The 24,937-nt window shown below is 29.9% G+C and overlaps 3 protein-coding genes and 1 long non-coding RNA gene across 4 annotated transcripts; 1 reads left to right on the forward strand and 3 right to left on the reverse strand.

The window, feature by feature from the left end:
• Positions 1-1,124: 1,124 nt before the first annotated feature.
• Positions 1,125-4,295, reverse strand: ERH3 (P-loop containing nucleoside triphosphate hydrolases superfamily protein). Its single transcript, XM_016315776.3, has 7 exons — positions 3,897-4,295; positions 3,304-3,811; positions 2,935-3,132; positions 2,371-2,615; positions 2,036-2,194; positions 1,798-1,885; positions 1,125-1,645 (listed from the first exon to the last, which is right to left on the reverse strand). The coding sequence occupies exons 1-7, from the start codon at positions 4,253-4,255 to the stop codon at positions 1,364-1,366; spliced, it is 1,839 nt and encodes a 612-aa protein (XP_016171262.1). The 5' UTR covers positions 4,256-4,295; the 3' UTR covers positions 1,125-1,363.
• Positions 4,296-13,942: 9,647 nt separating this feature from the next.
• Positions 13,943-18,964, forward strand: LOC107614211 (cyclin-A2-4). The gene is made up of 12 exons (XM_016316441.3): positions 13,943-14,154; positions 15,140-15,471; positions 15,580-15,736; positions 15,945-16,099; positions 16,460-16,552; positions 16,780-16,913; positions 17,180-17,255; positions 17,476-17,552; positions 17,657-17,690; positions 17,785-17,934; positions 18,011-18,145; positions 18,376-18,964. Exons 2-12 carry the CDS (start codon positions 15,199-15,201, stop codon positions 18,427-18,429), a joined length of 1,338 nt encoding a protein of 445 aa, XP_016171927.1. The 5' UTR covers positions 13,943-14,154; positions 15,140-15,198; the 3' UTR covers positions 18,430-18,964.
• A 785-nt stretch (positions 18,965-19,749) lies between these two features.
• LOC148546962 (uncharacterized) lies at positions 19,750-20,126 on the reverse strand. The gene is made up of 2 exons (XR_015896932.1): positions 20,002-20,126; positions 19,750-19,916 (listed from the first exon to the last, which is right to left on the reverse strand). It is a non-coding gene; the product is annotated as an uncharacterized LOC148546962 (long non-coding RNA).
• A 1,501-nt stretch (positions 20,127-21,627) lies between these two features.
• Positions 21,628-23,781, reverse strand: LOC107612194 (auxin-responsive protein IAA1-like). The gene is made up of 5 exons (XM_088497658.1): positions 23,255-23,781; positions 22,788-22,954; positions 22,618-22,705; positions 22,449-22,519; positions 21,628-21,919 (listed from the first exon to the last, which is right to left on the reverse strand). The coding sequence occupies exons 1-4, from the start codon at positions 23,401-23,403 to the stop codon at positions 22,474-22,476; spliced, it is 450 nt and encodes a 149-aa protein (XP_088353784.1). The 5' UTR covers positions 23,404-23,781; the 3' UTR covers positions 21,628-21,919; positions 22,449-22,473.
• Positions 23,782-24,937: the final 1,156 nt, after the last annotated feature.

A 24,937-nucleotide genomic window follows, 5' to 3' on the forward strand; every position in this document is an offset into this window, starting at 1 on the left:
GTGTTATAATTTAATATAAACAAAAATAAATTTTGATGCACATAAAAAAAGAGACAAAGACTTATATGCAGTTATCTTTACATAAAAGTTATTAATTGAGAATTGTTAAATGATTTGACAAGGGTAAAAATTTAGATATAGTCAATTTTACGTAAAATTAATAACGAAAAGCAGTTAGATGAAAATGGGTTATGCTACATGTACACTAAAATAAGCCACCAGTATAAAATATATGTTGAAATACAAATTCACATTGAAAATAAATTAAATCATACATGTATTTATACATAAATACATTGGAGGCTGATTTTGGTGTACAAATAACATTTTTCGATAAAAATTTTGTCAAATCAGTCAAATTATATAACAACTAAAGTTAATTGCTCCTAAATTTTCACCTGACTAAATTGTTATCTAACATTTTCAACTAGCAATAACAACTTTACATGAAGACTGCATGTGAGTTTTCACCCAAAAAAATAACTGCCATTAGCTATAGTTAAATTTTATATGTCTACTTATTTATATCAGATTTATATATAAACTAAGTTTTAATTAATGTATGTTAACGTAACGATCGCAAAAATTTGGCAGACATAGATCAGAAGATCATTCGTAAATAAACGATTTCGGTCCAACAAAAACCCTTTTTTTTTTTCGTAAATAACAATTTTAACTCCAATAACGAAATCAAGTTTTTCTTGGGTCAAAAGAATACGATGTTGGTTTCAACACATATAACTTACTTCTATAGTTCTATTTTTTATTATTTTTAAAACGGGCCGAAGCCCTACTTCTATAGTTCTATTTTCATCATGGGGCCGTTCTATTACTAGCTGTAGCCTGTATGTATGTAAGACAACTTCATGATCAATTGATCATCATATTATTCTTTTGAATTTTGATGACAAAAATTTGGCTAGATGTTAACCGTGGGATTGTGATTTACCACAGCAATATGGTTATATATATGATTTAAGAACTTTAAGATCCTGAACTTTTTAAATGGTCATTGGTTACAAGGAAAGAAAATAAAACATGGTAAAACATGTGTATATTTATCTATACGCGTGTTTTTTTTTTTTTCAATTCACAACCTAGAACGCTATGGTTCAACATGATCCTTGGTCATCAAAAGAGTTCAGATGTAGTTGTTGAAGTCAATTTCCTTTAAAAACAGTATTAGATTACATAAAATCATTGATAACACATACAAATAAACAATTAAAGAACCCTCCAGCACCTGCAAATTACAATGAACACTCATCAGAAATCAAATCAAATATTGACAGCAGAGTAGGAGCAAATCATGCAGCCAGTGCAGGATAGTGGTTAATATGAAATGTCACTGTGTTAGTGTTCCTTATGCTGATCCAAATTCAGTAAACCACTTCTCATGACGTTCGATGTCAGCCTGAGAAACACTTCGCTGGACTTTCTTCAAAGCTTCCTCAAAATCACACATAGCAACAGGATCCTTTGAAATCTCATCCTTGGGCATGTTCTTGATCTCATCGCGTGTTTTTCCCGCTATCTTACGCCTCATACCATTCAGGGAAGCATCACGACATACATTTGTCAAATCATCTCCACTATAGCCTTCTGTACGGCGAGCCACGTCATCTATATTGACATCAGGGGCCACCTGGTGCAAAGGCAAAACATGAAAATCTTGTATTTGTTAGATGCTCAATGTCTTTCATTTGAATCCATTGAAGAAATTAATTAAAGGCAATACATAATAATAATAATATCTTTAAGACAGTGTCATAGGTAAATCACAACGTCCTAACTTGCCTCCACAGTCTTCAAATTGATACGGATCAACTCTTTACGACTCTCAAAATTCGGAAGAGGAATGTATATACGCTTTTCCAGCCTTCGCCTGATTTGATTTGCATCAACATCAAATTGTATCAGTACATGTACATTAAAAGAGGTTTCCAACAGATAGAACTAATTCATCGCATGCTTCTATCACTTGCAATGCAAATTAAGAAGTACAAGAAAAGGATGCAGAAAAGCAAATACAAACCTCAGTGCCTCATCTATGTCCCAAGGGAAGTTTGTGGCTGCCAAAACCATTACTATTTTACGGGTACCATCTTCATTTGTGGAACTATTGTTTACACCATCAACCTGAACTAGAAGTTCAGACTTCACCCTTCTGGATGATTCATGTTCCCCAGAAGCCCTGATGAATTGAAAGGCAACTCAATCAGAAATCAAATAATCTCAACTGATACTACAAACTCAGGGTGAACCCAAGGGGTACTTGACAACCATTATCCCCCATCGCAAATAAAAACATGGCATACATGACGCAACACACAAGATTGTTATGTACGGAAAAGAACAGCAAAGACTTACCCCCTAGCATTGCACAGAGAATCAATTTCATCAATGAAAATTGTACTTGGTGCATATGCTCTTGCAAGATCAAACAAACACCGCACCATGCGTTCACTCTCTCCACGCCATTTAGAAGCTAAAGTTGCGGAAGAAACATTAAAGAAAGTGGTACCGCATTCAGTAGCAACTGCTTTAGCAAGAAGTGTCTTCCCAGTTCCGGGAGGACCAAACATGAGAACACCTTTCCACGGTCTCCTAATCCCCTGTAAGAATCACATATAATGAATTCCACAGGAAAGGTCTTTCCATGACAACAACAATGGGATAGAAATACAACAACAGCCTGCTTAAGGCCATTGGAGCTCACATAACAAGAGAATTTGTGTGCATGACTACACAAGCATGAGAGAATTCCAAGGAAAAACAAGAAACAGTAGCATGCAAGATTAATTCAAATTTCAACATATAGCGAAACAACTACCAAGGGAATAAAAAGCACCAGACATCACAACAATCATAAAGTATAACATTCATATACACATCAGAATACTAGAATAGTATGTATAGATAAACCATCAATACCTGGAAATACTCAGGCATCCATAATGGAAGGACAACAGCTTCTTCAAGAAGCCTCTTGGCTTCAGTGAGGCCTGCAACATCGTCCCATCTCACTCCGGGAGACGTCTCCAACACGTCCCTTTCGAGCATCTCAGCTAAGTCCGGATCAGGACCTTCATATTGCCCCTTCTTTGTCTTCCCATCATCACCATCACCATTCTATCCATTGAAACAAAAATGTGCACTACATCAAAACACTGAACTATAATACTATATACATAATACATTATCCACTAAACCAATTAACTAATTCAACAAAGATTGCATTTCATCCAGATCAACATGTTGCATTTAATTCCAAGTTTGTAGAGGAAATTGAGCTACACTTACAACTGAATCGGATTTGCTGGATTTTCCAGAAGCAGTGCCTTTCTTGGCAGCGGTTGCGCCCCGGGCTCCGGAGTTAACCCTACCAGCAGCAGCAGCACCACCAGCCTTAGCACCGCGTGCAGCGGGCCTGGTAGGGCCGCCACGGGCCCAAGCTCCATCCTGCTGGGACTTGCGAGTAGGCCCGCGGGTAGAAACAACGGGCCTTCTCCCGCTACCAGACCTAGAATCATCTCGACTGGGCGGTCTCCACACATCGGGATCGTCCAAGGGACCACCTGGACCGCTGGATGAAGAAGTTGGATACTCATCCAACGGCTGAAAAACGAAGTTAGATTTGGTGGAGATCGGAGGTGAAGCAGGACGCCTCCTCCCATTCCCAACAGGAGTTTCCTTAAATGCCCTTCTCTCCGCATCCAGCTGCTTCACCACTTCGGTTTCCTCCGACAGAGCTTTCTTCACATTCATCCATTTCGCTCGGATTAACGGATCCTCAACAGTGTTTAGGTGCCTGAATTTCCAAAATTAAACCCGATTAGGAGAGCTAAGTACTAACTAAATTAGTTGAGTGATTAACGAGGATTGTATGAAATTACTTGTTGATCTGAGCAACGGCGCCGTCGAAGAAGATAATGGAAGTGTCGTAGAGTCCTTCGAGAGCGTATTCTCTTGCCAGTTTGAGGTGGTCTTGCAAGCCTGTTAACGAAGCTCCACTCATTCTTCTCTTCTTGCGAGTTTGAAGTGCAGCTGCGGGAATGGGCCTCGCAACGGTGGCGTTTAAGCGGGGAGGAAGGAATTCAGTGAAGGGGGGTGTAAAATGACCGAACAGACCCTGGGAGTTTCTGGTTTGAGATTTAGGCAAAGGTTGGTTTGGGGTTTTAGTGGGCTTTGTGTTTGGAGAGAGTCGTTGGCTGCTGGTAAGTGGTAACGGACTGGACCCGCAACAACTTTTCATCTCAAAATTTTGGATCTCTGGTTACAACTTACAACCACTCAATTATTCATTTAATTCTTTTATTTATTTATTTATTGGTATTGAAAATTTTTATTGCTGAAAATGTTTATCATGATCTAATGACAAATAATTCTTGAAAGGATCTAAAAATAAGATAAAAATATATATCTTATCAAAACGTGTTTTTGATGCAATTTTTTTGTAAATATTATTAGAAAAATAAAATTACTTGATCTTTAAAATTTGTTACTTTTAACAATAAATTTATTTTTTGGTGAATGACATTTTTTAGAAAAATATAAAATTTAAAGAGCAAATTTTGTTTTATTTTCTGTAAACACCATCTAAATAATTATTTAGATGTTTTGACAAAATTTCGAATCAAATAAACAAATCATTTAGTAATTAACAAAATAATTTTATTCGTCCATAAAAAAAAGAATACTTTTATGGTTTGTATTTTTTGAAATTATTTTAATCAATAATTTATTGTTTTAACAATTTATCCTTTATTTAAGTAATCATGTGCCAACGAGTAATAGCTCAAATGGCATAGACTTCCCATACTCAATTAAGAGGTTGCGGGTTCGAGTCTTTTATCTTTTCTCCCCATACTCAATTAAGAGGGTGCGGGTTCGAGTCTCCTATCTTTAGTAAAAAAAAAATAAATAAATAAATAATCATGTTTGGGGTCATAGTTTGGAACCATGGAGAGATATAATTTTTTTTTTTTACTTTTTTTTCCAATACATTTGTTTTTTTATTTTGTATTTTTATAATTATTGATAAAATAAATAAGTAAATTTATATATAATAAACACATAATTATATATATATATCCTTAGCATTATTTTTATAATCAATCCAATAAAATTATTTTATATTTATACAATTTTTTTTTCTTCTCAACCCCTTTTTTTTTTTTTTGTCTTCTTCTCTCCTCTTCATCATTATCATCACCACTATCATCTTATTTTCTTCATTTTTTTCCATATATATTTAACAGAATAAAAATACAAAAATTTTGATAGACAATATAAAAATGATGTAATTACCACCACAAAAAATTTAATCAATTTTGTTTAAATCATTCCTACAAATTTCCTCCAAACAGAGAAGTGTCTTTGAATTGTATCCAATCTCCAACTACTAATACAAATTAAAATTTTTATCATCCACACCAAATACATCTCAAGCTCTCACCAAACAAGTCATACAAAAATTTCTCACATATAAATTAACACAAACTACTCATACACATATCACTTATAATTTTATTAAACACAGTCTTTCATTTGCCACTTCACTCCCACCGGTAGTACCCGCTAGATGACCTTTTTAATGTCTCCTAATAATAATCGTTGCCATCCTCCAATTTTCACCAAATACTTTTTAAATTTTATGTTGCTCATTCTCATTCTTTTTGCTTTAATTTTATAATCAATAATGTCATTATTGATGTTGTATAATTTGGTCACAAAAAAAAATTATAGTTTGAGGTGAACCTAAAATGTTTATAACATGATGATAGTATTGCTACTTTAATGAAAAAAATTTAAGCAAGTCCTTTTAAAACAAAATATTGTGTACACATTATTGATCACTCAATACAGTCAAAATATAATCATAGCAAAAAGTACTTAAACGAAGCCCCACTCATTCTTCTCTTCTTTTGAGTTTGAAATGCAGCTTCGGGAATGGGCCTCGCAACGGTGGCCTTTAAGCGGCGACGAAGGCATTTAGTGAAGGGGTGTAAAATGACCGGACAAACCCTGGGAGTTTCTGGTTTGAGATTTAGGCAAAGGTTGGTTTGGGATTTTAGTGGGCTTTTTGTTTGGAGAGAGCCGTTGGTTGCTGGTAAGTGGTAACGGACTAGACCCACAGCAACTTTTCATCTCAAAATTTTGGATCTCTGGATACAACTTACAACCACTCAATTATTCATTTAATTCTTTTATTTATTTATTTATTGGTATTGAAAATTTTTATTGCTGGAAATGTTTATCATGATCTAATGACAAATAACTCTTGAAAACATCTAAAAATACCATAGAAATATATATCTTATCAAAATGTGTTTTTTAAATCGAATTTTGATGTAATTTTTTTACAAATATTATTAGAAAAATAAAGTTGTTTTATTTTTAAGATGTGTTACCTTTTTAACAATGAATTTTTTATTTTTTGGTGAATGACCTTTTTTAGAAAAATACAAAATTTGAATCTTCAAATTTTGCTTTTTTTTTTTTTTAAGCACATTCTAAATAATTATCTAAATGTTACGACCAAATTTTGAATTTTTTTATTAAAAATAGGAGACTCGAACCCGCAACCTCTTAATTGAGTATAAGGAGACTATGTCATTTGAGCTATAACTCATTGGCAATTTTGTTCGTCTATAAAAAATAATATTTTTATCGTTCGTATTTTTTGAAATTATGTTAATCAATAATTTATTATTTTAACAATTTATCCTTTATTTAAGTATAATGTTTGGGAGTCATAGTTTGAAATCATAGGGAGGTATAAACTTTTTTTTATTTTTTTAATGTATTTGTTTTTTATTTTATATTTTTATAATTATTGCTAAAATAAATAAATAAATTTATATGTAATATAATTATAGATGTTTTTTTTTTTTTACCAAAGATAGGAAACTCGAACCCGCAACCTCTTAATTGAGTATAGAGAGACTATGTCATTTGAACTATAACTCATTGGCAAAAATTTGGAAAGATAAGAGACTCAACCCGCAACCTCTTAATTGAGTATGGGAAGTCTATGCCATAGATGTTACATATATAAATTATAGATATTAAATAAAATATAATAATTGTGTATTATTATCTCCTTAGCATTACTTTTAGAAATGTTGAATGACCAAGTATTTTTATAACTAGTCTAATAAAATTCTATTATATTTACCTAATCTTTTTCTTCTTATTCTTTTTTTTTTTTTTCTTTTTTTTGTCTTGTTCATCTTCTTCATCATCATCAGTCATCACTATTGTAATTTTTTTTTCCGTCAGAAAAATTTTAGTCCATAATATACAAATGATGTAATTACCACCACGAAAAATTTAATCAATTTTGTTCAAATCATTCCTACAAATTTCCTCCAAACAGAGAAGTAAGTGTCTTTGAATTGTATTCAATCTCCAACTATTAACTACTAATTAAAATTTTTATCATCCACATCAAATACATCTCAAACTCTCACCAAACAAGTCATACAAAAATTTCTCACATATAAATTAACACAAATTACTCATACGTACACATATCACTCACAATTTTATTAAACACAGTCTTCCATTTGTCACTTCACTCCCACCGGTAGTACCTGCTAGATGACCTTTTCAATGTCTCCCAATAATAATAATAATCGTTTTTTTTAATCAAAGATAGAGGGCCCACAACCTCTTAGGTGAATATGAATAGATTATACCATTTGAGTTATAACTCGTGGCAATAATAATAATAATCGATGTCATAATCCAATGTTCACCAAATATTTTTTAAAATTTATGTTGCTCATTCTCATTCTTTTTGCTTTAATTTTATAATCAATAATGTCATCGTTGATGTTGTATAATTTGGTCACTGAAAATAATTATAGTTTGAGGTGAATCTGATCTAAAATGTTTATAATATGATGGATAGTATAGCTATTCAATACATTATTTAACCTAAGTCCTTTTAAAACAAAATACTGTGTACACATTGATCATTCAATACAGTCAAAATATAATCATAGCAAAAAGTACTTAAATATTTTTTAGTTTTATTTTTTGTTTGAGAGAACACAAATCTTCTTAGTTATACACCGATACTTGATGGTTGATACTTAATACTGAATACTGTTTGAAAAGTAGTGAGATTGCTTAAAATATAGAGTAAAGTATTGTTTTTGTTCCAATGTTTGGGATAAGTCCTATTTGTATTCCTAACGTTTAAATCGTTCTATTTGTATCCTTAACGTTTATAAAAGTGATTCAATGTTATCCTACTATCAATTATACTAACAAATCAGATTATATTTTTCAATTATTCTCATTTGGATGTATTCATTCTCAATTAGGACTTACTTGGATATGTTCAATTTTAATATTATACCCATTATTTGTGTTTAGATTAAATTATGCCCCTAAAAAAGTGAATTATGTAAATGTTGTAGGAATTAGTTTCAACATTTGATGAGTTATTTTTTAGAGTAGATCATCGATTCTATCCCAAACATTTGTATTTTAACTTCAAGAAGAGATTTTTAAAACTCAAACTAAAGCACTCATGATGTGTAATTGACGGCAGGATAACATTGAATCACTTTTACAAATGTTAGGAATACAAATAGAACGATTTAAATGTTAGGGACACAAATAGGATTTACCCAAACATTGGGGACTATATAAACATTGCATAATATACACTTTTCAAACCAAAGCAAAAAGAATTTACTTATACTTTAAAATTAAAAAAGTAATTTCCAAAAGCATATAATGTTAGTTAGAACTTAGAAGCATTGACCTTTCTCTGCATTAATGAGTTGCCCGCTCTTGGTTTATTTAACTTGCAATGCCACCTATCAAAAACGATTTACCGAGAGAATTATGGATCTATGACTTTTATACACATACACTTGTCAAATCTCCCTCTCATTTTAGATAATTTGATTTGATTTGATATGACTTACTTTCTCATCCATAAAATAAAGCACTCTATTTTAAGTTTATGGATCTCTAAGGCATACTTTAAATTTTGAGTATAGATAAATTTATGTTAGTCTAAGTCTACACACTACTATATAATATTTAAGGGCAATGACTTAAGAGGAAGGTGTGGTTGCCCTTCATGTGGGGTGTGGTTCCAGGTTGGTAAAGCTGGTAACTCACGTGCTAATAATATTAACGAGCTTCATCGTATTCAATAATGTAATATACTAATTAATAAGTTGAAAAATTTCAAATATATGAACCACATATGTTTGTTTTTCTATTCTTTAATGTATATCTACATTCATCTGCCTAGTCGCTTTCTTTGAGCAGAATGAGTTAATAGCATCAATACAAAATTTGAATTTTGATAGACAAACATTTCACTTGCATTTCGTATTAACAATTTAGCTTCTTTTAGTTAATACAAAAACTTATCTTTGCAGACGAAACATTATTAGTAGACTTTTTAAAGAGATGATTTTTTTTTCACAAATACATGTTAGTGGTTAATTGTTGGAAAAATCGCTAATTATTGTAATAAGAAATTTGCATAAATATATGTCAGTCCACCGCAAATAATTATTATTGTCAAGCATTTTTATAAAGAAATACACTACAAAAAAAGAGAGTTATTTTAACATAATTTTTTTAACAGTCATAGTTAAATATAAAAATTAATATATATTTTTGACAAATATCATAAATGTCAAATTTTTTATATTTTTTTATGAATAATTTAATTGTAGAAGATTACTCCTCAATCTTGACACTCATTTGTTTTCAATTTACTTTATTATTCCTTTTCTTCGTTGAGTTCCGTCAATTTTGGCATCACTCTCAGTTTAGAATCATACTACTCATTCTTCATCTTCAAAATCTCAGATTATTTTTCAGTTTCAAAATCTCATCTCATTATTTGTTAAAAATTTTTGTTGAGAATTTTTTATGGTCAATAAGTATCAAAATAAATAATATTTTTAACGGTTAATAAATATTACAAAAAATATATTCTCAAATTTTTCTAATAAATTATTTTTTACGGCTAATATTTATCAAAATAAAATTTAAACTTTTTTTTACAATTACTTATATGTTAAAAATATTATTTTTCACAAAAATTTTATTAACATATTTTTATAATTAAAATAATGTCAAAATTTATTTTTTTGACGAATTTTATTTTTTTTGACACATAATAATCCTAAAAAATAGTTTATATTGTTGTAGTAATGGAAGTAGCAATTGATAGGATAAAGGTAAGATTAAGATTTAAACTTTTTTATTTTATTTTCACTCAAACGAAATATTTAATTATTTTATATTTTATAATATCAAATGTTATTTATATATTATTAATAAATTGAATTACTAACTTAGTAAACTTAAATATTTATGAAAAAAACTTAAACATACTACTGCTAAAATTGATTATATTGAATACTCATTCTTTTCGTTTCTATGTGAATAATACAACCTTTTGGGGATAAAATACCAAGACATCAAAATTAATTTTCATTGAATAATAATAGCAAGTATTCTTTCATACATCAATGAATATATAATGAATGGCTCAATTATCTACCAAAAAAAAAAAAAAATTAAAAACTCGATTATATTATTTATCTTTTTCTAATTGTATTTATAAAATATCAACTATAGTGTATATTAAAATCAACTACTAATAAAAAATATATATTGTAATATAAAATATATATTAAAAATAAATTAAATTATATATGTATTTATACATAAAGATATAGTGATGATTGATTTTAGTATATATAAATAATATTTTTTATAAAATATAATATGAGATTCAATTGTAGGTAGGTGTTTAGTGAATTAATGATGGCAATGTATCAAAAAGTGTTTTAATATCATTCTGTTTTAAAGATTGAAATCATCACAGTTAATCTAAAACTCTCTTGTTTTACAACAATATTGAAATATATTTAGCTTTCTTGTAGTTGTTTATTTATTTTTTTGAAAAAGGATAAGTGGATAAGTATCGAAATTATCCTAAAAAAAAAAAAAAAAACTTGAGTAAGTCAATTTTTATCCGTTTAGAAACAATTAGTTGCAATTATTATGACTTAAGACTCGAGTTAAGTCAGATTAGTGTTAACGTTTTGTTGTATATCAAAAAGATTATACGTTTTGTTTTTCCTCTTAGCTAGATTCACTTAACAAAAAATGATCCATAAATTCTAAGTTTCTAACTGATAATATTATTTTCTCATAAACTATATTCAAATTACAGCAATACATACATATACGTTGTTAAAATAAATATATTAAATTGCAATGTTTTAGTATTTAATTTATTCAGTATACAGATAAACTTAAAAAAATCGTTAAAAACAATAAATGTTAAAATACTTAAAATCAACTTTGATTACCGCAGTATTGAACTAGCTATTATCGGAAAATGTACATATTATAGCTCAAAAAATTACTAGAAAACCCAAATTCAAAATGCACAATAAATTAATAATAATATTGCTTAGAAGTTAGAAGTGTAGAAGACAAGAGAGAAGAGAGAAGGGAGAAGAATAGAACTATTGAAAAAAGCAAAGGCCAGTAACCTAAAAAACTAAAAAAGTGTAAGTGCCAGCTAACACGTGGTTCAAATTTTCAACTTTTTGAGAATCCACCACACATCACATAAACAACTACGCATTTTACCGTTCTTCCCTTTTAATCAATTAGAATGAAACCTGCGCGATACGCGGAGCAATAAATTAATGATAGTATATAATAAATATTAAAAATTATTATATTTTGTATATAATTAAATTAAATATGTAAATTAAAGTTAAATCTAAAAAATATTTTATTTAAAATAATTTATAATACAAAAAATTTAGATGTTAGAGTTGTATGTATAAAATGACATTTTTATTTAGTGGTTTGATTTTTGTATTTATTTTAGTTGATAAATTTAATCTTCTTCTATGGTACTCGTCCTCTCTTTGTTTTATTGGTTGTTGTTAGACTTGTTATTTTCTTCTTTTTGTGTAAGTTCTTATAAATACACATGTTCTTTATGAATTATTGAGTTATATGCACTTTATATTATGTTGTTTGTTCCATATTTGTAAGTATGTTCTTCTTTCGAAGATATGTCTTTAATTTGTATGGTTTTTTTCACCTTAATCTTTTGATGGGTATGTGATATTCGTCTGAGAATATTAGTGTTGGTGAAATTGGTTCTTATAATCAATGAATAATTTAAATTAAAAATAAAAATAATGTTTAAAATAACTAAAATAAGTAATTTTTTTTAGTATTACCTGTTTTATTTGTTGTAAAGGGTGTTAGGTTCAGTGCTTGTGCTTTTGGTGGGAACAAATGTCTTGGTAATAATGTATTGTAGAGAACTTCTTTAAGATTAAAATCATTTACATTGACTTTAAATATGAGTGAAGTTACACAAAATTTTCAATTGGAGTAGTAATTCAATATCATTACTTTCTGGAGTGTCATTAGGTTTGAGCAGTTGTACCCAATTTTTTTTTTATTTGCTATCAAATAGTACAAAAGTTGTTGTATCACTTTTATTTGAAACTTTTAATTGAATTTTGAACCTAAAATAAGTATTTGGTTAGTAATTTGATAGATAGGATTATGAAAAGTATATAAAGTTACCTTATTGTTAGATATTGTAGTGTTTGATTACGTATACCACAAATGTAGTTATCTCTTTTTCATATGCTTTCTTCTTACACTTTTCACATATAACATAGTTATCTCCATTTAGTGAGTTTGAGATGTTGTATAGTCCGGAAATAGATTTTTTGAGCTAAATTTGATGTTATTTGAAGGAATAGTGACAAGAGACTTATATAAGTAGTTCAAATAGTATGAAATTTGAATGTTTGTAACGTAAAATTTATTATGATTAATAATATTATTATAACATTTGTAATATGGATGTTTATTACATTGAATGAGTTGTTTATAGAAATTAGTAAATTAATTATTAGAGGTATAAATTTATTGTATTGTTTACAACGGTAAGATATAATAAATATAAGGATATGAATTTAATGTATTTGTAAGTTACAAATTTGGTTAGACACTATTAATTTATAATTATTGTCGTTGGTAATTATTGTATTGTTTTTTGTATATATATATATATATTGCTGATTTAGAAATAATAGATGATTTGGCAAAAATTGAGTGGTTGATTCTAAAATTTTGCCAAAATAAATGATATTATTGACATGACATTAGTAAAAAAAAAAAATCTTAAAAATAATATAGATAAACTTATGCATCTATTTTTATATATTAAGAATAGATGCTAATAATTTCGTAATCTTAACTGACCTATTACATAATATTACTACTAATAATAATAATAACAATCTTATAAACTACATAAGTTTTTGTTTTTTAAATATGAAACAAAATATCCGAAATCATTAACTTAAAAAATATCGCATAGTGTACAGTTTAATACATATAATACAGTGTATTTGGACTAATTTAGTCACTAATCTTACTAAGTAATTAGTTTATTTCAATTGATAAACTGAGTTGAAAATATGACGAGAGATGTAATTAAAAAGATCGACTATGTTAAGTGTATATCAAAATTAATATTAAAAATAAATTAAATTATACTTATATTTATACATAAATTTATTGTTAGCTGATTTTAGTAGTTATATTGGCGTATGAATAGTATTTTTGTGAAAAGATATATTCTTACTAAGAAATGCTTTAAGAATTATTACTAAAGATATTCTTAAATTGATTAAATAATAAAATACTAAATAAAACTTTAGATAAAAGATAACATGGCATACATAAATGGACAAAAAGGAAATGGTCATATGATGTTTTTCTTCACCATCACTCAATTGGCTTTTAACTTTTTTGGGTCAAACAAAAATTGAATAGTCCACTAAAGTCTTATTAAATAATTGGTATTAGCATATACTACTATATACTCCACAGAATTATTATTTATTTCAGAAAACTATATTAATTTTTTTTATCCTCGTCCATGTCTTCCATAAAGATTTTTAAACCCAACCCACATCCCGCTCTCACGCTTGTTCCCCAACAAACATTGCAAGGACGCTCTTCTTGTTTGTGGTTTCTGACTTTTTCTGAGCTTTCTCTCTCTCTTCAATGGAGGTGGTGGAGCTTGCACTATAGACACCCAATCAGGTCCTTCTTCATGCATACAAATCCATTGTCTTTGTCTTTCAAGAAATGTTACGTTCTTGAACATGTTTGTGTTTCTGGGTGACTGGGTTTGGGAAGGTGGTAATGTTGCTTCAATGCTGATTTGGGTTTTGATGTTTAGTTCTTTATGTCTGATGGGTGTATGATAAAATGCCTCAGTAAGAGAAGGGAAAAAGTAAAGTCTGAGTCTTGATTTCTTTTCTTTTCATTTCTTTTTCTTCTCAATTTTTGACTGCAATTTTTCCCATCAAGTGAAGAAAACTACTAATCTGAAGCTGTAGAACCTGTGATGCTGAAAAATAAGATTACATTTGTATATAAACATAGTTGTTTCTCTTCTTACAATGTGTGTATGTTTTCTGGAATGTATGCTTTTGCAATTGCAGAGGAAAGTTGGTTGTCACTCTAAAATTGATTTGGGGTTTCTTTTTCTTCTGCTCCAACACTTTACAAATGTAATTTGCACTCTATATTGACCTAGTTCATTCTATTTTTGTAATGTGCACTTCTTCTGCATTTGTATTAGTCATTCTATATCTAACTTAAAGTTTTGCCCCTTTTTCTTCTTTTTAATTTTTTTTTTTCATTTTTTATGTTAATCTTAGTTTGATGAGAGGATTTGTATTTCAAAATATAAGAGAGTTCTTATATTAACTAATTACTTTATTGACACAAAATCAACAGCATGATGGAAGCTTAAATTAGGCACTGATCTTAATTGTTAACTAGTCTCACCATATTGCATCGATATGCTGTTTTTTTTAAAATCATTATTGTAACATACCAAATTCAAAATGAACTCTGTTCTGCATTGAAAAGATGGACCAGGAGACTGCAAAATTATGATGAATTGAAGTGTATTCCTTTGATGTTAGGTTGCTGGTCAACTTTAAAAATCTGATCTCTAAAACAGATATATAGATTTTTTTTGGCTTTCCTGTCTCATAATTTCATTTTTCTGTCACAGGATTCACACATCAAGATTTTGTGTCCATAATTTCCTCTGTTCTACTGAATATTGTCGTCATGAAGAAAGAAAATAATGTAACCAGGAACGTTGGAGACCTCCCTCGTCGATTGACTCGAGCTCAAGCTGCTGCATTTCTTGCATCTGGGCAATTGCCTCCTTCAAAGGGGGTATCACAACAAAAAGAGAAGCAGCTTGTAAAAGGCAATCCAAAAAGAGCAGTTTCGGATAATGCATGCCTTCCACGTAAAAAGAGGGCTGCTCTTCAGGATGTGTCTAACATTTTCTGTGAAACTAAAGGCAAGGGCTGTTTGAATGCACCTAAAATTCAGGTTGCTAACTTGCCATGCATCCACCATTTCTTGTTAAAACCTCAACTGTTTGAATTTAACATTTCCCTTACTTATGATGCTAATATATCCCCTGTAACTTATTCTCAGTCTAAGAAAGGCAAGCTGGATAAGGCTGGTCCAAGTGGTGTTTCCAAAGTACTTAAAGAGAAGAGTTTGCCCCACTCAGGGCTTAGACCGGAAGATGCTACGTGCTCAGTTAATAACGCAAACAATGCACTTCTTCTTTTGATTTCTCAAAAGAAAGGTACTCCCCCCTCCCTCTGGCAACAAGACTGCTATAGTAATATGTTGGATCCCGGCATATCATAATATACTTTAGAGTTGGACATGTCTGCCCATTGCTTAAATACTCCACCTTAAATCATAAAAGGATAATTGAATCTCTTCATGAGCTTCATAAAGGAAATAATTTTTTAGTTAGTTGATGCACTCTTTTTGTGTGTTGTTCTCAGATGTACAAATGGCTGCAGCCGAGAAGAGTGGCGTTTATGAACTTCTAAATGTATTAAAGGGACCAGATATCACTGACATTGATGCAGATTTTGAAGATCCCCAATTGTGCAGCTTCTATGCGACTGATATCTACAAAAACTTGCGTATTGCTGAGGTTTGTGAAATAAATGCCCTGCACTTATAATAAAACAATCTTCTTCTGTCCAATACAGAAATCTTGTTGTCTCTACTAATGACTTGCATTGGAAGTTACAAGAATATCTTCATGTTTATTTTTACTGCCAGCCTTTTCCTGTTGAGGTTTTTAGAATTTATTTTGCATTCCTAATGTAAAAACTTTGCTTTGAATTTGCAATTGATAGTTTGATTGTTGCAACATCTAGTCAATTGAAGAATTGCTTTAATATTTGGTTTCCAACTCATTTTTGAGAAGTAAAATTTGTTAGTTTTGAACTTTCCATAACATTCTTCTTGTCAGCTGTTTCATAAAATATGTCAAACATTTATTTTTCAGCTATCAAGAAGGCCTTATCCTAACTACATGGAAACAGTACAGCAAGATATAACACAAAGCATGCGTGGGATACTGGTTGATTGGCTTGTAGAGGTTTGTATAACTTTCCAATATCTTTAAGAAGTTCAAACTGTCAAGTATTCACTGAACAATAGGAACTTAGCAGAGTCTGTGAAATCACTGATGCTGATTCCTTTCTTGCATGCTTGTAGATATTAACTTATTTTGTTTTTATTCTTTCATGTTTTTCCTTTGGTTCAATTTTCCTAGTCGATGCAATACGAATGCTGCTTTTAATTCACATTTAACTTTGTTATCAGGTCTCTGAGGAGTATAAATTGGTCCCAGATACTCTTTACCTCACTGTATATCTCATAGACTGGTTTCTCTCTCAAACTTACATGGAAAGACGACGACTTCAGTTGCTTGGCATAACCTGCATGCTAATTGCCTCGTAAGTTATTCGGGTCAGCGAAGTTGACCTTTTACCTTCTGATTCTGTTAGCATTCCTCTACAAACATATGCATTCATGTTCGTTGTATACTTGTATCATAAATTATTGTTGTTTCTATGTTGGTTATTAGTCTTTCAAGGAAATTTAGTGTCTGTTACTTTGTTGACATTAAGATTAGGCTTTCAATTCAGCAGTCCATATTTTGTCTAGGTATATCTTTGAAGCATCCCCATATGAAAATGTTCTTGTTTTTGTATGATTAAAGGAAATACGAAGAAATTAATGCCCCACGAATTGAAGAATTCTGCTTCATCACAGACAACACATACACAAAAGAGGAGGTACGCCTTGCTTTTTCAAGTTTGAACTAGTGTGATTAATGGCAAAATACAAAATATACACTCAAATAGTAAACTGCAATTTCATTCCTATCCCAACAAGAGAACTTAGAATATCAAGCCCATCTACCATATCCTTTGTGGCTTGAGTTCAATGTATGTTGTGGAGCCTTATTATCAAAATAACTGGAGTTATTGCATTGATAAATAATCTGAATGGCAGGTACGAAAAATGGAGACTGAAGTGTTGAAGTCCTCATCATATAAACTATTTGCTCCCACTACAAAAACTTTCCTCAGGTACTTGTTAACATATTTTTCATTTAAAAAATATTTTTTAAAATAAAATAAAATGTTATGTTGAAACCTCATTCAATTGTCCGTACTCATCCTTGGTTTCGTAGGAGGTTTCTTCGGGCAGCACAAGCTTCTTACGAGGTGAAAGATTCAACTTTGACATGGCTGCTTGGTCTAGAACATGCCACATTGTTTTGATTTGTGCATTACTAATCGCCTGCCTAAAAAATTGCAGAGCCCGAGCTTCGAATTGGAGTACCTGGCAAATTACCTTGCTGAACTAACACTTATGAACTATGGTTTCTTAAATTTCCGTCCTTCTATGATTGCGGCATCTGCTGTATTTCTTGCTAGATGGACTTTAGATCGGTCAAGCCATCCATGGGTATGTGTTTGTCACTGCCATTTCCCTTATGAATTTACTCACATAAAGAAAATCTGACCACCATTTTTCTTTTCAGAATCCAACTCTTCAACACTATGCCTCTTATAAACCATCAGACTTGAAAGCCACAGTTCTTGCATTACGGGATCTACAGCTGAATAGCAATGACTGCCCTTTAACTGCCATCCGCACCAAGTATGAGCAAGAGAAGGTATGAAAGATTAGGAATTGAAACTAGCCAAACCTTCTTGGCTTTCGTTTTCATTTCTTATTTATACTTTTTCCTTCACATTATAGATAGATAGAAACAGAAAATCCTAAAAATGAAAATAGAAACAACAGGCTATATTTCATCTCCTTGTTTCAGGACATCATATATATGAATCATATGTACTAGTAAGTAACTTGCATGGTGTTTCATTATGAAAATTTCTCTCGCAGTTCAAATGTGTAGCGGCTTTGTCATCACCTGAATTGCTTGACACACTGTTCTGAAGTTATAGATAATTTACAAATCAAAGCAAAGGACCCTTAAGGCCTTAACTGTAACAGAGATATGTGCACATCAGAAGGAAAAACACCTTGCTTTGTTAGTCAAAAGCCTTCTCAATCAAGACTAATCTAATTCTCCCTCCAAGTTTAGTTCAAGTGTTCCTGTCTATATTCTTTAATATCTTTTTGTATATACATTTGGTGACCTTTTGTTGGGATCCTTGCTTAAGTTGTCTGACATTGAATGAACACCAAGGTCACAATCACAAGCATGTTGCATAGGCATGTTTTGAAGTAATGTAGCAAAAAAAAAGGGGAATGTTTTGAAGTAATGTAGGAAAAAAAAGGGAATGTTTTGAAGTAATGTAGCCAGAAAAGGATTGTTCTTGTTATTATAGTGTAACAATGAGATTCTGAAGCCCTAGTAATTAGGTCCTCTGAAATTTTTGTCATAGTTGAGGATTATGGCTACAGTTCATTTCTGTGTAGGCAATCAAATGATGAAATGCATATTCTTGCAGGTTTAGTAGATACCCAGGTTAATTGAGTTCTTAAATACAGAATTTCATTTTTTAGTTATGTATGATTCTTTTTTTTAAAGGTTGAAAAAAAAAAACTATTTGAAAATTTTCAAGTTTTTGTTATGTAGGATAAGATTTTCCCTGAAAATTGCATTTCTTTTCGTGCACTATGTAACTATGTTATATGCATTGTGTTTTGATATCAAATCTAAAAATTTGTAGAAAAAGTCAATACAAAAAAAGAAAAAAAATAGTTCAGTGCACAAGCATTTTGCGTTAACGTATGGTTTAAAAAAGAATTGCACTCAAAGAAGATAATGTATAGAGCCTAACTTGATAATAATATCTTCCGTGGATTCAATTCAAACTATTTTTAAGGTGATTAAATTATATATACATATTATAAATTACAAATTATAACTAAATCAAATGGCATCCTACAATTTACATTTTCGAGTGGTAGACTCTATTTTAGAAGACTTTGACTAATAACTTTTAGACTCATGGTTGGACTAGAGGATTAAGAGAACCTTTAATTCACTTCCTCTTTGTCATCCTAACAAAGGCTTATTTATTTCAACTTTTAAAACCATGATTTTTTTATGGATAACATAAAAAGAAACCATTTGTGATGTATATATATATATATATTTCTGGATGTAGTGTGAATGAGTAAATGTAAGTATATAATTATTGTAAAATAATTATATCTCTTATTTGGTTAATTAAATATAATAAGCAACTTGGAATCAAATATAAGACAATGGTAAACTATGATTTGAATGTGAGCAAGCAACAGAAATAAAGTAATAATTCAAAGAGTGTTGTTCCTTATAATTGATTTGACACAATATAGCTACAATAAGGATGAATCTGAAAGTAGGTAGCTAGGGACAACAACAACAGGTACGTTCCAAGCAGCATTCACAACTCTCATAGCAGCAGAAGCAGCAACACAGGGTAAACAAACTGAACCAATCAAAAATGAATCACATGTCAAAGAAGGAATTGAAGAACTGAGAAGTAACACAAACTAAAGGATGAAGTAACACACCAAGCATAGAAGATTCCTTTCTCGTTGTGTCGCCTCTGAACATGATCATAATACGACATCTGTTGCTGTGCTGGTGCAGATCCCCCTGTCATGTTTTCAAACACAGTTGAATAAGAAGATTATGATGATGAATGCAATTCATTTTGGTCATGTATTTATAATCACAACTGCACAAGCTAAATAATAAACACTTATTATGGTTGTTAGTTAGTTAGTTAGAAGCTTCATTCACTCTCAATTAAGTAACATATATTTAAAAAATTCAGTTCTTTATGTAAAGTAGTTGTGTATTAATGAATGATAAAATTTAATATAATAGTTAACTATGTCAATTGTCATGATCAGGTAGTTGCTTTCTTGTACAATTCAATTCTAACCCTTAATTCCTACCTAAAAAGAAACATCAACATTCAACCATACAAGATTCAAAATGCAAAATAGACCAATATATCCACTATTCTTTCATTCAAATTCATGTCACTTATATTAATATAAGTACAGCTGGACAATAACCGTCCATCATAACTATATCCATATATGATACCAAAGTATACACTCTTCCGTGCTTATATTTATTATTGTCATTTATCAACTGTCATGTTTTTTACACTCCTTCATTCAAAGTTCAAAACCATTCATCAGCAAGAATTCATCATGTGAAGTAACTTTCAAACCCGAGGGATATTTGTAGGGGTGTTCATGGATCGGATCTGATCTGCATATCCGCGGTGTTTATTCGAATCCGATTCAAAAATTGCGGATATGGATCTATTGCGGATCGGATCGGATCGGATCCGCACACTAATCGAATCGGATTGCAAATTTTGTGTTGGTATCCGCATATTCGATCCGCGTATCGCAAAAATAAAGAAATAAATAAATAAATATTCTTTTTATATTTTATTTCAACTAATAATTATAGTATATGTTGTATTATTTTAATTTATTATTTAAAAAAAGCATGTTTAATATTATTTTATGAATAAACATATTTAAAAGAATAGAAAAATGAATTTTATTGATATTTTTTTAATAAAAATAAACTTTTAAAAATATTTTTCTGTTTTGCGGATATATCCGATATCCGATCCAATCCGCAAATGTGCGGATCGGGTCGTATCGGATCCATTTGGTCATATCCGATCCGATCCGATCCGCGTGCACTTCTAGATATTTGTGCCATAAGAAATTCGTTATAAAAGATCAATTATGTGGAAGTGGAAAAATGTTTCCCACTGCAAATCATATTTTTCCCTTGGTCCAAATAGAATTTTGTTTGTTTTTTTTGGGTCAGAAACAAGTTTGTTTTTAATGCACCAATAATTAATAGACTTCCAAATGCTCTGTTTCATGGTCCGTTTTAGGTCTATATCAAAGTTCTACAAAGATGAAAAAAAAAAAAAAGAAATAGCAGCAAAAAATGATCGATTTATTAAATTGGGCTTCAAGTATAAATTAACATATTGACACATTCAACAAAAAATGTAGCACACATTATGAAACGTAGTTATTATCTCACTGAATTAATTAATAAATTCGTTCTCTTTAACATGTGTAAACCACCTTAAGTATATGCTGATTCCTTTAATTTGTTGGAAGGAGGGCTATTAATTTTTTTCTCCCAATTTTAAACAAAGTTGGTAATCTATAACATGTATAATAGAATACAAATACTAAGTTTATGATTTGTTCATAACATAAACCATATCATTAATTAACAAACATCACATATACACAAACAATCCAAAGCGGAAGTGTATGTAGTCTGTATATAATATACACTCTGGATCTTATATATGACGACGATGATGCAAGATTCATACATAATATTTACTATCATATAACTATATATATATATATAGCTAATTTAGCTAACTAAACTAGATTATATTCTTCTAAGTTGAGCAGTACGGTATACCTGCAATTTTATGTGCACAGATATATAATTAGAGGCATATATAATAATAATAATAATAATAATAATAATAATAATAATAATAATAGGATAAAGTATATTTTGGTTCTTGAAATTTGATAAAAGTTTCAAAAATATCCCTAAATTTTATTTTGTTTCAATTTTGTCATAGAAGTTTTCGATTTGCATCAAATATACTCTTAATAGCTAATTTTTCAAAAAATTTAAGACCAATTCAACAACAATTTTATAAGAACAACCCTCAACACAAGCAAATCAAGTATAATTTTCATGCTTTATTGTTAGATTGGTCTTAATTTTTTTGAAAATTTAGCCGGTAGGAGTATATTTGATGCAAATCGAAAATTTTTGGGACAAAATTGACACAAAATAAAACTTAAGGGTATTTTTAAAACTTTTGTCAAACTTCAAGAACAAAAAATATACTTTACCCATAATAATAATAATAATAATAATAATAATAATAATAATAATAATCAAGCTCTCATTAGCTTTGGCAAAAATAATTAACCTTAGCGAGCCAAAGGGCAAGGGGTCTACTTTATCATGAGTCTTATTCTCTTGCATGATTCAACAAACATCCTAAAAAGAAAATACAAGAAATCAAAGCAGGTGAGAAATGAGTTATTTAATGAGGAAAGAAAAGAATGAAACATGGATATGTGGTAATTAGTAATTACTTCCAAGGTACATCGCCAACTAACATCCAATCACCATCTTTGTCCTCATAAGTTGGCATATAATTATCCATCACCTTATTCTCATTACCTACACATATACAAAAACACCCATTTACTCTCATCAATAATACCAATAATCATCATCATCAATGAATCAAAGGAAAACGTACAAATAATGGTTGAGCAACAAAACATGGTCTCCAATGCCTTGAAGAGCTGCTCATAACTCTCATACGCTTCAAGATCCACTTTTCTTAGATATGGTGCTCCGTCCACACCCACCTTCACGCCACACTTTCTGTTTGCCTTCACCGGCGGCCACCCCCCAATCTGTGCCCTGCACATGACATCATGATATTAATTCTCCTAAAATTTTAAATTAATAATAACATACAGAATGAATAATTATATTTCTAATATATTTAAATAATAATTTTTTTAAATTTATTTATTTTTTTGTTTTATTTACCTATTTTTTTTAGGAATTACTAAAGATTGTTCATACTATGCCATAATATCATTTTTTTTAATTTAAACTGATAAAAAAATAACATAAATAATTATATCTCTAGCAATAATTATATTTTTTCATCGCATGCAGCTCTTATCACATTATCCTAACTTAAAACAAGCTTACTTGGATGCTGGTGAAAAATTGTATTCTTCGTTGGGATGAAGAAGATCAACGGTGTCCTCCTCCGGAAAGCGGCGGCAGCGTTTGGTGCCACCGGTTTGAGTACCGGGAAGAGAGAGGCTGAGCTTAAAGTCAACATCCAACATCGCCATTGGCGCTTTGTGTAAGTAAGTCAAGTACTTTTTTTCTTCTCTTCTTTTCTTTTGGGTTTGGAGAAACTAACTATACCTATATATATAATCACACATTATTCTTTTCTATTCTTAAAAAGAAAAAATTCCAAGCAGAGAGAGAGAGAAAAAGACGACTATTCTAATTAGGGCCAACACAAGATCAAAAATCTAATTCCCTGTTCAACCCTAAAAAGGATATAATTGATGGCATAGTAGACCCAATTCATTGATTATTTTACATTATTTTTTCTTACTACAAGATATAGTAAAAGTGTAATTGTAATTGTACTAGTTTTTGTGCTTAGTCTTGCTTCTACTATTAGTAAGATATGTTCTGTATTGATTACTTCTATTGTTGAAGAAGCATGGCTAGCTATGGCCTTATATATATATATATAGGAAAGTATGAGGAGCCAATAGAATATTTGTACAATGTGTACAATAGAAGTTTAGAGAATATTAGAGATATAACTATTAGTGTTACCTTTTCCTATCAGCTGAAATTTTTGGAATGAGTGGTATCATGACATGGTATTAGAGTTCTAGATCCAAAAGGTCAAGAATTCGATTCTTGGTGAACCCAAAAATCAGGCTCCCTAGCAGGACTCTATATATATATATATATATATATATATATATATATATATGCTCTCTATTGATTTATGATATACAAAAAAAAAATGGGGAAAATATGAGATGAAAAAGAATAAAGTATGTGAAACACAGAAATTACCAAATGCATGCATTTACCCAAGAAGTATTATGAGGCAAATATATTAAAGCACATGTTTTCTTATCCCTTCATTTAAATATGCATTATATTATGGATTAGTTTGTAGCGAGTATGAACAAAAATGATGAATTAATTAATTAAGTATGCCATCTCTTCTTTATATTAAAGATAAAAACCAAAATAGAGTTCTTAATTATATATTGGCTAAAAGTATTCTTATAATACATTTCATCCTCATAATAAATATTCTTTTAAGAATTAATTATCGTAAAAAAATATTCTACTAAAATAATAATAACTTTTATCAAGGTAATTTTAAAGGGAGCCACTCAGATAAAGACGTTTAAAATATTTTTTAGTAATTAAAATTTAGTATATATAATCGATTAAATCGTGTTATTTTTATCAAAATTAGGCTAGACAAATTAATTTGATCGAAAAGATGGTGAATCAAATTTTGAATCGGTCTAAATTTTTTTATAGAAAATGACCCTTATCATAGAAAATAATTAAAATACTCCTATTATATATATATATATATATATAAATTTTGAAAACTCTAAATCTTAACTCTATGATGACAAGAAGTAAATGACTATATATAAATTTTGAAAACTCTAAATCTTAACTCTATGATGGCAAGAAGTAAATGACTAGAATTTAGAATTTTTAAAATTAATATATATAATAGGAGTATTTTAGTTATTTTCTATATTAAGGGTATTTTAGTAATTTTTTAATAAAAAATAATATTAATTTTAATAAAAATAACACGATTTA

This window comes from Arachis ipaensis, chromosome B8, assembly GCF_059453495.1.
Source record: "Arachis ipaensis isolate K30076 ecotype BB chromosome B8, ASM5945349v1, whole genome shotgun sequence".
NCBI lineage: Eukaryota > Viridiplantae > Streptophyta > Magnoliopsida > Fabales > Fabaceae > Arachis > Arachis ipaensis.